Source organism: Pempheris klunzingeri, chromosome 16, assembly GCF_042242105.1.
Source record: "Pempheris klunzingeri isolate RE-2024b chromosome 16, fPemKlu1.hap1, whole genome shotgun sequence".
Taxonomy (NCBI): Eukaryota; Metazoa; Chordata; class Actinopteri; order Acropomatiformes; family Pempheridae; genus Pempheris; species Pempheris klunzingeri.
The window spans coordinates 2,099,524-2,113,570 of NC_092027.1; the positions used below are offsets into that span (position 1 = coordinate 2,099,524).

The 14,047-nt window shown below is 43.0% G+C and overlaps 2 protein-coding genes across 2 annotated transcripts; both read right to left on the reverse strand.

Moving 5' to 3' along the window:
• Nucleotides 1–2,811: 2,811 nt before the first annotated feature.
• On the reverse strand, nt 2,812–7,063 carry LOC139215215 (zinc finger protein OZF-like). The gene is made up of 2 exons (XM_070846104.1): nt 6,871–7,063; nt 2,812–4,264 (listed from the first exon to the last, which is right to left on the reverse strand). The coding sequence occupies exons 1-2, from the start codon at nt 7,061–7,063 to the stop codon at nt 3,135–3,137; spliced, it is 1,323 nt and encodes a 440-aa protein (XP_070702205.1). The 3' UTR covers nt 2,812–3,134.
• Nucleotides 7,064–10,292: 3,229 nt separating this feature from the next.
• On the reverse strand, nt 10,293–12,763 carry LOC139215217 (zinc finger protein OZF-like). The gene is made up of 2 exons (XM_070846108.1): nt 12,560–12,763; nt 10,293–11,515 (listed from the first exon to the last, which is right to left on the reverse strand). The coding sequence occupies exons 1-2, from the start codon at nt 12,750–12,752 to the stop codon at nt 10,431–10,433; spliced, it is 1,278 nt and encodes a 425-aa protein (XP_070702209.1). The 5' UTR covers nt 12,753–12,763; the 3' UTR covers nt 10,293–10,430.
• Between the last annotated feature and the right edge of the window lie 1,284 nt (nt 12,764–14,047).

Consider the following 14,047-nt stretch of genomic DNA (forward strand, 5'->3'; position numbering starts at 1 on the left):
GGTTATGTAGTGAAGCAAAAGGAACAATATTCGGAGTGGAAGGAGACGGTGACCTCAACACTGTCCTCAATAAATACAATTATTTACCTTCCACATCTACTGCAGAGGAACATTAATTGAGTCTATCCACTTATTTTTACACAGTTAATTTTAAAGAACTCATTAATATAATGAAAATTTCAGGGAAACAGATCATTAAATCTTCATAAGTTCCCATAAGGCAAAGAAACAAAAAGGTATTGAGCAGCTTTAGTTCCCTTCAGGGGTCAAAAACTGAACTTTGGAGAAATGTAATGTCTTTTCACGTTAATAACCCATAAAAATTACATAGAGCCTCAATTAATCAGCCCACTAATAAACCCTCACACTCTAAAATATACACTATTATGGTTTTACTCCTCCAGGTTACGGCGTCAATGAGGAATAAATAATCCTGATATATCGAGCACATAAAGGACATTTAAAGGGTTTGTTAGTAAGTCCTACATGTGGTTCAAAGAGACGCTGCTGCGACCTGGTGGACGTCTGAGGAAGTCATTTAACTACTTCTGTGTCTAAAAAGTAAAAAATAAAAACACCACCATGGAGAAAGACTCTGCTGCAAGTATAAAAGCACAAGTACTAAAAGGAAAAGTACTCATTATGCAGAATGGCCCATTTTAGAATGATGTATTCTATATTATTGGATTGTGATAATTGATGCATTAATGTGTTCATCGCTTTATTGCTGCAGCTGCTCAGTGTGGAGCTCATTTTAACTGATTTATACTGCTGGGTGCCACTAAGTCATCTCCATCTGCTGATAAAAACCCAAAGATGTCAAGGTTATTGTGTGAAAGCTGCCGTTTCAGAGGTTAAAAAGCCGGTTTCAACACCTTTTTTTGGGCTGTGTGGTCTTGATGCGTTCATGCGGCGTCGGAATAATTGGAAAAATTAGCACCTGCCTGTGAAACTTCATGTGAAGGATCCCTTCATTTGGAAAAACAACCCAGAAAGTTGGTGAAAATGTCGGTACAGGACGATGAAATGTTCGGTTGATGGTAGAAATGTGATCAATTCACATACAATAATATGGTAATAACGCAGCTGCGATCTGGTCCTTGAGGTTCTGGTAGATGGAGTCTTCACGTGTCCCCATTTGGTGACAGATAGCTGAAAATAACAAAACACATCTTTATTATATAGCTAAAAGACACTGCAATGTATGTCAGCATGTTCTGACAGGCTCAGAGTGTTGTTCTAAGTGTGTGACAGCATCATGGAAAGGATCCCTACAGAGAGAGACCTGGAAGATCCTTTTGGTTTAACCACAAACAGCCGTTATATCGCTCTCTGCACACACACCAGACTCCATTCACTAAAACAGTCATTTTACCTCACAGAACGCAGGAGCTGCTGGTCTGCTGCTGCCTCGACCAGTTAGTGTGTTTCTGTTATTGTGTGACGTTGGAGTTTTAAAGGGTTAATTCGGATCCAACGCAGTATTTGTGCAACACACAATAAAACCCAAACACACTAACTGACCAAGGAAGCAGCAGACCAGCAGCTCCTGTGTTCTGTGAGGTAAAATGACTGTTTTTGTCTATGGAGTCTGGTGTGTTTGCAGAGCGTAAATAATCTGGATGACAGATGTGGTAGAGAAGGTGACCAGGACTCATGGGTCAGCACTGCAGGGAGTGGAGCAGGACTGGGTCAGAAGTTTGGGCCCCGATGACGGACCAGATGTTCTCATTCAGGCATCAGCGTGGACGACAGAGCAGGGTTTTATCACGGAGAGATGTTCAACCTGAGGCTCCGGATGAGAAACCCCGCATTAACTCATCCTTTCTCTAAAAGGTCCCCAAGCAATCGCAACTGGTACAAACTTCAAATCCATGATGAGGACGGAAATCCTTTGTCTGGTTACGTCAAGGACGCCTGCTGACACACGTATCAGTCCAGAAAGCAGCACATATGGATGACTTTGGTTATTGTTATGTATTTTTCATAATAATGGAACCATAAGAGTGAGACTGCTGCGGTATTAACCCCCGACCTTTCTCCTATCAAAGACTGGAGAAAGACTTTTATTGTGAAATAATTTGTGGCTAGTTTGATGTTTTTAAACCTCACACATACACTTATTTTTATGAAGAAGAAGAAGAGCATGTGAGTGGTTTAGAGGAAATGTCTCAGCTGTAAATGGTAACGAGACTAGTATTGAGTTTTATTTGTGATGTACGTCTTCAGATTAACACGTTAATCTGTGAAGTGACCAGTGAAACTACAGGTGTCAGCGGTTCCCTCTAAACTGGAGTGGAGCAAAATTGTAAAATAGCATTAAATGAAAATGAGAGTTTTCTGACATCTTCAGTTAGTGGTTACTTCACAGATTAATATTTAGCATTCAGCACATTTGAATTGTTTTTTTAAATATGACGCACTGTTCTACATTAAACTACCCAACAGTATATTAAATTAGAGTCCAGCTGATTCATCGATCAGCTGAAAATTCTGTTTTTCCTTGCTGAGCCGAGGCAGATGGATGCGTCTCGGGCTCATTTGGAGGTTTGTTTCCTGCGATAAAAACCTCCTGACGGATGAAGACACCCACCTGAGGACTGGCTACAGCTCTCAGCATCGGAGTTTGGAACCAGACTTGAAAAATGAACCTGCCTTTTAAAAAAAAGGGAAATCCAACAACTCAGCTGTTCAGTTGTGTCCAGTCATAACCAACTTCTCATGCTTTACACATCACGAGTGATAAATTCAAGACCAGGAGAGTTCATTAAGTTAGAATTAACTTGTGTGATTGAAAAGCAAGTCATTTAATAAAAAAAAAAAAAAAACACATTTTAGAAAAAGAATTATTCACCACAGTGCTCCTTAGGTGACATAAAATGCTTTTTGGCCACTTAAATATTTAAAAGCACAGTGCCTGGAGAATGTCAAAGTAATGCAGACACAAATAAAAACTGAATTAATAATATCCAGTGGCTTCATCGTAGCTGAGAAGACGAGTCTGTGTGAGTTTTGGACTGATCAGTATTGAGTCTCGTCCTCAGTGCTTCAGTCCCGCCGGGAGAAACGATCCCAACAAGCAGCTTCGTTTATTTCTGCTGCTTTCCAGTCCGTCGAGAGGAGCGACTCTTTTATCACAAAGAACTGGGTGTTTTCTCCCCCGTGTGGACCTTCATGTGTTCAAACAAATTGCTCCTGGCGATGAAACCTGCTTCACACACCGAGCAGCTGAAAGGTTTTTCTCTCGTGTGAACTTTTAAGTGCGAGTTCAGAGTTGACCTGTAGGCGAAGCTGGCGCCACAGACGGAGCAGTTGAAGGGTTTCTCCCCCGTGTGGATCCTCATGTGCTTCACGACGTCTCCTTTCCATTTGAACGTTTTTGTGCACACCGAGCAGCTGTACGGTCTCTCCATCGTGTGGACATTCAAGTGTTGCTTCAGATGATCCCGTCGAGCGAATATTTTACCACACACTGAACAATTGAAGGGTTTCTCCCCGGTGTGGATTCTCATGTGGTTAACCAGACTGTCTCTCACGCCAAAACCTGCTTTACAAATTGAGCAGCTGAAGCGTTTTCCTTCTGAATGAAACCTCATGTGGTTCATGAAGGACTTCTTCTGGGAGTATTTCTTACCACAAACCGAGCAGCTGAAATGGGGTCCCTCCGTTTGGATCCCGTTGTGTTTCTGCAGATGTCCCTTGTGGTCGAAGCTTGCAGCACATTCAGAGAGGCTAACCGATGTTTTTCCAGAATTACTTTTCTCATCACTTAGGAGAACTTTATTGTTTTCCAGGGGGTTTTCTGAGCGCCCGGTCTCCTCCGAATCACAAGTGCTGTCATCAGTGTCGGGCTCAGAGGAGTCTGAAGTGTTGTCATGAGGAATGGGTTGTAAGTGGCGATGTGGATTAAAGTTCCTGCCTGGTCCCGATCCTCCACACTTCTCTCCATCGGAGTGTGTTTTCAAATACTCTGCGTCTCTGTTCTTTCCAGTTTGGCTGTGATGAAGCTGCGAGTGCTGTGGCATCTCCTCATCGTCTTCCTCACTCTTCACAGAGACGGGACTGAATGTGATATCAGCCTCCTCCAACCCTCCAAGCTGCTCTTCCTCCTGGCTGATCCAGAGTTCCTCCTCTTCCTCTTTAATGTGAGGAGGCTCTGGCGGCTCCTCCTCCTCCTCCTCCTCCTGGTCCTGGTCCCGGCTGGGGCTCCTCTCCTGCTGCTCAGCGGGAACCTTTTCTTTACTCGCAAACAGCTGCTGGACGTCTGTGGAGAATAATATAATACATGTTTAACAACTGTAATGTCCTGTTAACTTTTAAACAACTACTTTCACTATACTTCAAGAGAAACAACTCGAGCAGAGTTATCTGCAGCTCACCGAATCCTTAGCCGGCCAAATGTACGTCACAAAATCATTTTGATATTTAAACAGTGCTCAACACTTTCCTTGATTAGGTCTCTGGTTTCTGGCTCTCAACGTTAAAGGTGAAAGAATGAAGCTTAATCATACAAACACTTACAAACTGACTCTCCGTGTCAATGAGACCACTTGCTTATCAAATGTGTTTCTGTAAAAAGTAAGAAAATGTGCCGTTTTTCTTCTCTACACACGTTTTAAGCGTAAAGGTGGAGGTGTAGCAGGTGGAAGGAGACACCATCACACCAACATCCCTCTGCAAATAACTAAAATATGGCGTTTGAAAGCATCAGCACACTGAATCGCGTGGAGCACTTAAAGCTTTCCAACTAGCGAAGGCACGTCCATTAATCTGGGTCACCGCGGGTCCTCCTCCAGAGACACACATCAGCACTGAGGCATGTGGGCGCAGGAAGGAGGGAGAGGTGGAGTAAGACCCTCCTATATGATCCTACATACTTACCTCTGCACCCCGTGAGCGGGTGAGAGTTTGGTCCTAAATCTCCTCCTTGAAAACCCCATAAAGAATTTCCCTAAACCTGAGAGGACTTAACAGCTACACCGACACTCTGTCCCGACAGAGTTTTCTAACCAGCTAAGGCGGTGGGGGTGAGCACCACCCACAGAGAAGAAGAAAAACAAGCAAGGGAGCTTGTAAAAGCTTCAATGTTTGAATTTTTGAAAGCTAAACATTTAAAAAAGACTAAGAAACCTTATCGGAGGCTCCCTTGGGTGATGTGCTCACAGGGTTTACACATTTTTAAACGGTCTTCTTCACGGTTCAGTACCAACAAGTGAGAGGAATCTTTGGCCCAGGACTCTTTAGGGGTGCCAGCGGCCAAAACTGGGTCCCTCAGGGTTCGCAGCAACCCCTCACAATCATCCACAGGTTGTTTCTAAGACAGACAGCTTTCGCCGGCAGTCGAGCGAAGGCCAAAGGGAGGGTGTCAAATGGCGTGGCGGTTGGAGTTTGTGAGAAATGGCTGCTCGTATGTTGTGCTGTGCCATGAAGACATCAGCAGGCTGAGGCTTGAGGTTTTCTCACTTCTCACCGTGATCCATCATAAAGTGGAGGAGCAAATGAGTACTAATGACCATTCACACCTAAAGGCAATTGAGAGTCACCACTGACTCTAACCTACCCTGCAGGTCTTTGGACTGGGCTTAAAGGCTCAAACACAGCACCACTGTGGACCGAATTTATTTATTTAGGTCAAAAGTCTCCTGTGCAAGAAACTGTCTTTAAATTATTCTATTTCAGTGTTTAATGTTTAGTATTTTCAATTAAACACTGAATTTATTCCGTTCCAAATTACTCCAAAATTAGTTTTTCTTTTACTCATGTAAAAAAAAACCACTTATGGGCATTAATGCAGCAGTGATGGAGCCAGAGCTTTCAGCTATCAGCCTCCTCTCCTTCCAGTCTGGGTTCAGGGGGCAGACACCCTCTCTAGATTTAAGAGTGGACTAAAAACCTTCCTTAGTGATAAAGCCTATAGTTCAGGACTGGATCAGGCCTTGGACCAGCCCCTAGTTGTGCTGCTATAGGCTCAGACTGCCGGGGGACTCCCATGATGCACTGGGCTCCTCTCTCCTCCTCTTCCTCTCCATCCTGATGCTTCATGTCTCTTTAACGTCTGTTACTAACTTGCTATCTTCCCCGGAGCCTTTCTGTGCTTCTCTCATCCCTCAGGTTCCTGTGGACCCTGGTCCTGGTTCTCCTGCTGTGGTTCTCTGGTTCCTGTGGACCCTGGTCCTGGTTCTCCTGCTGTGGTTCTCTGGCTTCATGATATATACTCATCTATACTACGTATTGATATTAGTCCTGTTATTCGTCATGCTACCATATTGCTAATTTATTAGTCACATTCCTATTGTTGTTTGTTCTCTCTCTCTCTCTCTCTCTCTCTCTCTCGCCTGGTTCTGTTTGAGGTTTCTTCCTGTTAAAGGGGAGTTCTTCCTCCACTGTTGCTCAATATAATAATGCTGCTCATGTGGGGATTATGAATCGGCGCTATATAAATAAAGGTTGATTGATTGATTAATGCACCTGTTACAATAAAAAGGCAAATATTTTGAACTACACCACAAATCTGAATCACTGATTTATCCTCGTACTTATAAACGCAAATTAAACGAGTTATGACCCTTTCGGCTTTCCATACTGACCTGCTGACAAACAGGGAAGTGAGGGGCTCTTACTTTGAAGGTGACACAGCGGAAACACACTTGACAGCAGAACAGAAAACAAAACAAAAAAAATAAAATACCTGAACTGTTTTGTCGTTTGTCTCCTAGTTTACACCAACCAGACCAGAGGGGGGGGAAATCACACTCACATTTAGAGCCACGTTCACCAAAATACGAGTCGCTTTAACGTTTCTGCTGCTTAAGACTCAACCTAAAAACACAAACAGCTCCAGAATGACAATAACACCAAAACCACACAAACCTGCTCTGTGGATCCGGACTACGGGGCTGAAAACCGCGTCCAGGAGCTTCTGCTGCCGCTCGTTCTCCTCTTTTGACCGCCGAAGTTCCCTCTCGTACTCCGCTATTGTTCTTTCAAACAGCTCAAATATCTCCTCGGCAGCTTCAGTCAGTCGCTGCTTCACTGAAGCTCTCAGCATTCGGACTTTAGACATTTTTGACACCGACTTTGCTCCGGAAACACCGATGTAATGAGGTGGATTTCGGACTCTTATCGCACCGAGTCACCCCCGAGTGCAGCTTGTGTTGGCTGGTCCTCGTCTGTTCGCTGCTAGCATGCTAAGCTAACTTCATTTAGCATTGCGGGCTAACAGGAGGCGAGTCTGCGGCGGAACATCCCGGAAGTTTGCTCAAAGTCCTCTTCGACGAGTTTGGCCATATTTGCACGCGGGATCTGGTGGCTCACACCGGTGGTTTCTTAAGGTACCGCACGTGGTACATAACGGAGGAAAGTTAGCATGCTAGCCACGGTAAGTTAAACTGCTTCCGGGCACCACGTCATTCCCGGTCTTCAAAATAAAAGTCGCGGTTTATTAAAAAATAGACAAACCCGGAAATACCAGTACGTAAAGAGAGCAAGATCAAAGATCAGAAATAACAGTATCAGAATGACCCCTGTGAATGTTTTTGGATTATTATTACTGATACCTTCATATTTAAGCAGCATTTTAATGTCGAGGTGGAACCAAATTTTAATATTTTCTCTACTGGTGGGTAGTTTAATTAGTAACAGTCATTGTTTTACAGTTAATCTGCAGTGTAACTGTGGATTTGTACCATTCATGTGTCATACTAACAGTAGAGTGAGGAGATATGTGAGTTTATGATTTATAAAGTCTTAAGCAGCTAATGACACCAGTAGATAGATCTCTGTCCCATCAGGTGAAGATGGTGGCTGACATCGTTCATGATGGCCTGCAGCTTGCAACGTGTGCGTTTCTGAAGGAAAAATACTGATACTGAGCTGCTGCAGTCACTTGACCTTGTTGCTTTTGCAAGATGTTCTCCTCCTGATTACAGGATGTGAGCCCAGTCCAACATTTTAACTAGATCTGCAGTTAAGGTGGCCTCGGCTGAGGGCCCTGAAACAGGAACAAACGTCTGTTACCAGGCTTAGTGGCAGATTATGTGTAACCAACTATGTGTATAAAGGATGAGCTGACCTGTGTGTCTGTGCACGGCTGAATAAAGAGACGCTTTGACTTCAAGAACCTCCTGTGAGAGTGATGATTTACATTTAAATCCAACTAAAAATCCTTCAGAGCAAGGCCTTCGACGGCGGGAGGAGGGACGGAGGGTCAACGGGATCGAACTGAGGTGAGAAGTGCGATTCTTCAATAGACTTTTTCTCTTCTCAGTAATGAAAAGAGGGTATAAAAGAACATATGAGTGAGTAAGGCCTGTAAAAGTATTGTGTTGTGTAAAACCTGCTGAAAATAAGTTTACATTAGTAAAGACACCTAAAGGGAGAGAAAAAGTTATGGAGAAACAAACATGGGAAAAAGTCTGAGCACGGAAAACCCCAGACACCTTATGTTACCTTAGGAAATACATGTTCACGTTCAGCTCTAGTAGTGTTGATCATTAGGAAAAGTGGAAGAGAAGCTATAGTTTAGATGGATGGATAACTGTAGAGATATAGTAAAGGCATGTAAAGGGGTTAAGAAGAAAGAGAAAGTTTACAAAGTGCAAAAATGTGTCTTGAACAGGCAGGAAAGCGGGAAAACAGAAAAAGGAAAGATGAAAACAATTGCTGAGTATGGAAAAAGTGAAGGAACATGATAATGATGGAACTAAGTGCTCCTGTTTTGCAGAATCCTGTAGAGGTACCTGCCGCTCCGATCCCCGAGACGCTTTGACTTTGAGAACCTCCTGTGAGAGTGATGATTTATATTTAAATCCGTCCTCCACTTTCTCCACCACCATCCTCTCAGCGGTCACGATGCCTCCCCGGCAGACGGCAGCTTAAAACAGTGCAGAACATGTGCAACATTTCTCTGCAGACACCAAAGGACCCGAGCCTGCTGAGGAAAAACAGTTCCTTCCTGTTGAGGTGTATATGATCCAATACATCCACCTGTTATCTATACCACTTATCCGTCAGGGGCGAGGGGGAGCTGGAGCGAATCCCAGGAAGCCGGAGAAAACCCACGCAAGCAACAGGGAGAACATGCAAACTCCACACAGGAAGACCTCAGGTTCAAACCTGGATTCAAACCTGGAAGGCAACAGTACAGTACTGACCACTGCACCACCTAATCCAGTAATACATATATATAAATAATGTAATAATAAATATATGTATATAAAAATCTAATCAAATAATATTTAAGTAATAACACCAAGACACTGGTAATTCTGCATTTTGAATATATCTGATTTTTGTCCATATTTTTTGCTGATCATGTGTATTTATATAAGTTCAGCTTTTGATGCCGGGCTTTTACTCATGATGGAGTATTTTTACAAAGCAGCACTGGTGGTGTTGTGGTGATTTCAGCCCCCCCAGTTCATGTTACTTTATTTCTCCTTTCCTCTGCTTTTGAAAGATATTTCCAAAAATGCAGAATTATTGTGAAGTATGAATGTTGTTCTCCACCTTATTTAGCTGAAATTATACACAGATTCTTTCATTTTCAGTCACACCCCTGCATCTTCCACTTTCAACACTGACGAACACGGAAGGTAAACTTTCTTAAATCATCAATAAGTTCTCAGTTTTGGCTTTTGACCAGATTTCTTCTCCTCCTGATTATTTGGTATTTAAGCTCGTAAATCAAATGATACTTGATCCTGACAATATCAAGCAAAAACACATTCAAAGTATTATTTCTGATTTCAAATGAAACATTTTTAAGGAAAGGTTTGATCGTCTACTAAACCCGACTACGATGCAAGACGATAAAAAATCTATTGGGGATCTTCCAAACCATTTTTAAATGAAGAAGCTTTGAAAATATGCACTGTTACACATCAAACTACCAAACAGTATATAAAACAGATTAAATGATTAATAAATTAATCGATAAACAGAAAAATCCGTCTTTATGTTTCCACAGACAGAAAAAACAACCTCCACTAAAGTCCCAGGATGAAGAGACCGACCTGAAGGATCATCACAGCAACATCTGAGCAGCGTACGAACACAGAAACTGGATGAATCCAACTCCTCCGCTGTGGAATTCTGTCCCATAAAAGTTTGTCTGAAGACTTCGGATTTGACCAAAATAACACCAAATATAGTGTAAACAGTTTAAGACTGAATTTAACAGGAGAATTTATTAAATTAGAAATAAACTGTTATTGTGAGGTAAGTCAAGTCATTTAATTTCACAGTCACATTTTGAAACATCAAATACTGACAAAATACTAACAGATAGTTAAAATACTTCTTAAATAATTGAAAATATAAATAACATAGATGAAAGAATTAAAATGACCGTATCACTACCTCTTCGCTGACAACGTTTTTAGCTGATCAGCGTTGGGCCGAGTCTTGTCCTCACCAAGCATCTCTGCAGCTTAACTTAATTCTGTTGCTCCACACTTGTGTTTTCTGACATACTGGAGTCGAGTGAATCCTTTACCACAAATACTGCAACAGTACGGTTTCTCCCCCGTGTGGACAGTCAAGTGTCGTGTCAGATTTCCCTTTTGTGAAAATATTTTACCACATATGGAACAACTGAATGGTCTCTCCACTGCGTGGGCGGTCAAGTGTCTTCTTAGATCTCCTTGTTGTGCAAATCTTTCGCCACAAACGGAGCATCTGAATGGTTTCTCCTCTGTATGGAGTCCCATGTGTTTGACCAAATTGTTTCTGAGACCAAAACTGGCTTTACAAACTAAGCAGGAGAAAGGTTTCTCTCCTGTATGAACTCTTAAGTGTGAGGTCAAATTTGAGCTGTCAGCGAATCTTGCACCACAGAGGGAGCAACTAAAGGGTTTTTCCCCCGTGTGGACTCTCATGTGCCTCACAACCTTTTCTCTCCACGGAAAGGTTTTCTTACAAACTGAGCAGCTGAAATGTTTTCCCTCTGAGTGGAGTCTCATATGAGTTGTTAAGGAGTTCTTGAGAGAGTATCTTCTACCGCAAACTGAGCAACTAAATGGTTTTTCTTCCGTTTGGTTAGTGTTGTGTTTCTGCAGATGTCCCTTGTGGCCGGAGCTTCTACATCCAGAGGAGCTAACTGGTGTTTTCCCTGTAACACTGTCCTCATCAGTGTTGAAGCCTGGCTGAAGTTCCCTGGTCTCCTCCCACTCACAACTGTCTTCAGTCTCACATTCAGAGGAATCTAGAGTGTTAATGTGATGAGGAGCTGGATGTAAACGATGGAGTGGACTAATGTTCGTGGTTGGTTCTGGTCCTCCACAGTCCTCTCCACCTAATTCTGTTTTCAGATGCTTTTTATCTCCCTTTTCTTCAGTTTGACTGGGATGAAGCTGTGAAGCTCCAAGCTGCTCTCCCCCCTGACTGCTCCAGAGTTCCTCCTCTTCCTCCTTAATGTGAGGAGGCTCTGGTGGCTCCTCCTGGTCCAGACTGGGGCTCCTCTCCTGCTGCTGCTCAGGGGGAACCTCGTCTTTACTCACCAACACTTGCTGCACATCTGCGGAGGAGAAAAAACATTCAGGTTTTAGAAAACTCTCATTTCCTGACGTAGGAGCCAAGAGTAAATTGTTTTGTTGTAAAGTTAAGGGGCATATTGATTGTTGTTAGGTTTTGGCTATGATATTATTTTGTGATTATATTGGATAGCGGCTCACGTGGACATGGGCGGGGACAGACTCACCTGTTCACTTTGGATTGTTTGAGGGAGAGAGAGGGAGGGTGAGCTGGGTCAACGTATTTTTGGTGACTGCTATTTTCCCTGTGATTACTTTGATTATGAGTTTACACACCTTATCATGAGTTGATCATCTGTTTTTTCCTCAAATAAAAAGGCAAAAAGTTATTCTTTGAAATCCCAGAGAAGGCTTCGGTTAGGTGCGTCAGACAAACAGGCCCAGCCTTGTTCGTTGAAGTCACTTCACCAGTGACAGCAACACTTTCTTAAATGTTATCTCTTCACCTCAGAGTGTGCAGTACACTACATTGTTTCTGTTTTTTTTATACTTTCTCTACCGTAGATGTACATATTCTTCTATATCTGCTCTTCTCTTATATCTGCAAGTGAAACTACAAGCAAATCGCACACTTTGCATTTCATCAGAGCAGATCAAGGCAGCTGTGCTTCCATGCTAAACTCCCTCCATTCAAATAAGTACACAGTTCAAAAATACACCTCTGGGCTGAACACATGTTCTTTCTCTGTCTTTCTGTCTTTCGCTCTGCTACCACTTCCTGTTTTGTCCATGACTACTTCTCATTACACAGACACCTGCACACCCTGTCTGCAGTAGTTTATTTTAGACACCTCCCGAGCACATCACTACTGTGCTTTATTCACATCTTCTAACTTTTGCATGCCTCAGATATCAGATTTTTACACCACTGTTGTAGAAAAGGAGGGTCGAGAACTACACATTTAACTGACTGCTTCACTTTGCTTGTTGTGCACATGGCAGGAGATGATGTGAACTTTAACTCTTGGACGATAGCAGCTGGTTCTGCAGCACTTTAAAGAGATAAATGACAGTGAATGTGCACAAACCTGCTCTGAGGATCCGGACTTCAGGCCTCAAAACTGCGTCCAGAAGTTTCTGCTGTCGCTTGTTCTCCTCTTGTGACCGACAGAGCTCCTCCTCGTACTCTGCTATGGTTCTTTCAAACAGCTCAAATATCTCCTCAGCAGCAGCACTCAGTCTCTGGCTGACAGAAGCTCTCAGCATTTGGACTTTAGACATTTTTGACACCAACTTTTTCCTGCAGAAAACAGTTTGGGTGATAGTTTGGCTTCGGGTCCGTCTATTTCCTGCTACAAGCTTCATTAGCTTCGCAGGACAAATGGAGATAATTCAGACATTAGATATTTTCAGGTAACGGGGACATCTGATTGTCTGTTCAGACATGAAAAACACAACTTGGCCTCCATCAAAGAATCATTCTGACTAATCGCTGTGTGGCCAATTTCCGTCTCCGTCTACTTCCAGCTAGCAAGCTAGGCTAACTTAATTTAGCATTCCTGGCTAGCAGGAGATGAGTCTGAGGTGAAACATGCCGTGAGTTTGCACTCTGACAATCCACCTCAAACCAGTTTATCCATACACACAAGCTCTGGTGGTTTACTCCGGTTGTATCTGGTGGTAATGCTAAAGTTAGCATGTTAGCCACGGTAAATACAACTACTTCCGGTATCACTTCTTCTTCTTCTCTGACGTTCAGCGGCAGCTTGCATCCTCACGCCTGGAGTGTTTAAATACTGTTTTCTTTTTACATCTATACCTTTTTCTATACATTTACATTTGTGTGTGTGTTTATTTCTGTGTTGTAGTGAAGTGAAACTCCTTCTGTTCTTAATTTGAAGAACACACACACACACACACACACACACACACACACACACACACACACAGGTGAAGTTCTTTAACCGGAGAGCCTGGATCACATCTAATCCTCCACACACAGTTTTTGATTCTGATCTTTTTAATATGTATGTACATAATGAGAACTGGTTGTAGACAGGCCAGCATAGAAATATATGAACAGTGATGTGTGTACTAGCACAACAGCTAATAAATACATATGCTGGAATGTAAATAGATTGTAAACAGTAAGTAACCAGGTGGAGCTGAACTGATGGGGGTCTCCCGTGATCCTGCACCGCTGGGTGTAGAGGTCCTCCATGGATGGAGGGGTCCAGGTTGAGACAGCGGCTCTTCTACCTCCACAGGCTGTCTTTGTGATGCTGTTTGCGTCGTGAGTCCTTGCTGATGTGAATCCTAGACTCGACTCTTCCCTGTGATGTCTTTTCATACCTGGATTTCCTGTACGTGTCCAAACTGCCTGAGTTGTTGGTGTTTCTGGACTTTTTTCTGTACAGCAGTCCTCTGTACAACGTCTTGGATGCATTTTATGATGTCGTCAATCACGTGTCCTGACTCGCTCTGCAGTGGAAACAACACTGTGGCTGCTGGATCCAAAGCACCACAGCCTTTCCAGAAGTCAGTGCAGTCAGACCAGCGCCATTCTTAACTCTCCC

What these genes read in the sequence shown, in the direction of transcription:
- LOC139215215 (XM_070846104.1), bottom strand. Translation starts at nt 7,063, where the DNA reads ATGTCTAAAGTCCGAATGCTGAGAGCTTCAGTGAAGCAGCGACTGACT. An exon ending in AGTCCGGATCCACAGAGCAG is followed by an intron (nt 4,265 to 6,870) that starts GTTTGTGTGGTT and finishes TATTCTCCACAG; the next exon opens with ACGTCCAGCAGCTGTTTGCG.
- LOC139215217 (XM_070846108.1), bottom strand. Translation starts at nt 12,752, where the DNA reads ATGTCTAAAGTCCAAATGCTGAGAGCTTCTGTCAGCCAGAGACTGAGT. An exon ending in AGTCCGGATCCTCAGAGCAG is followed by an intron (nt 11,516 to 12,559) that starts GTTTGTGCACAT and finishes TCTCCTCCGCAG; the next exon opens with ATGTGCAGCAAGTGTTGGTG.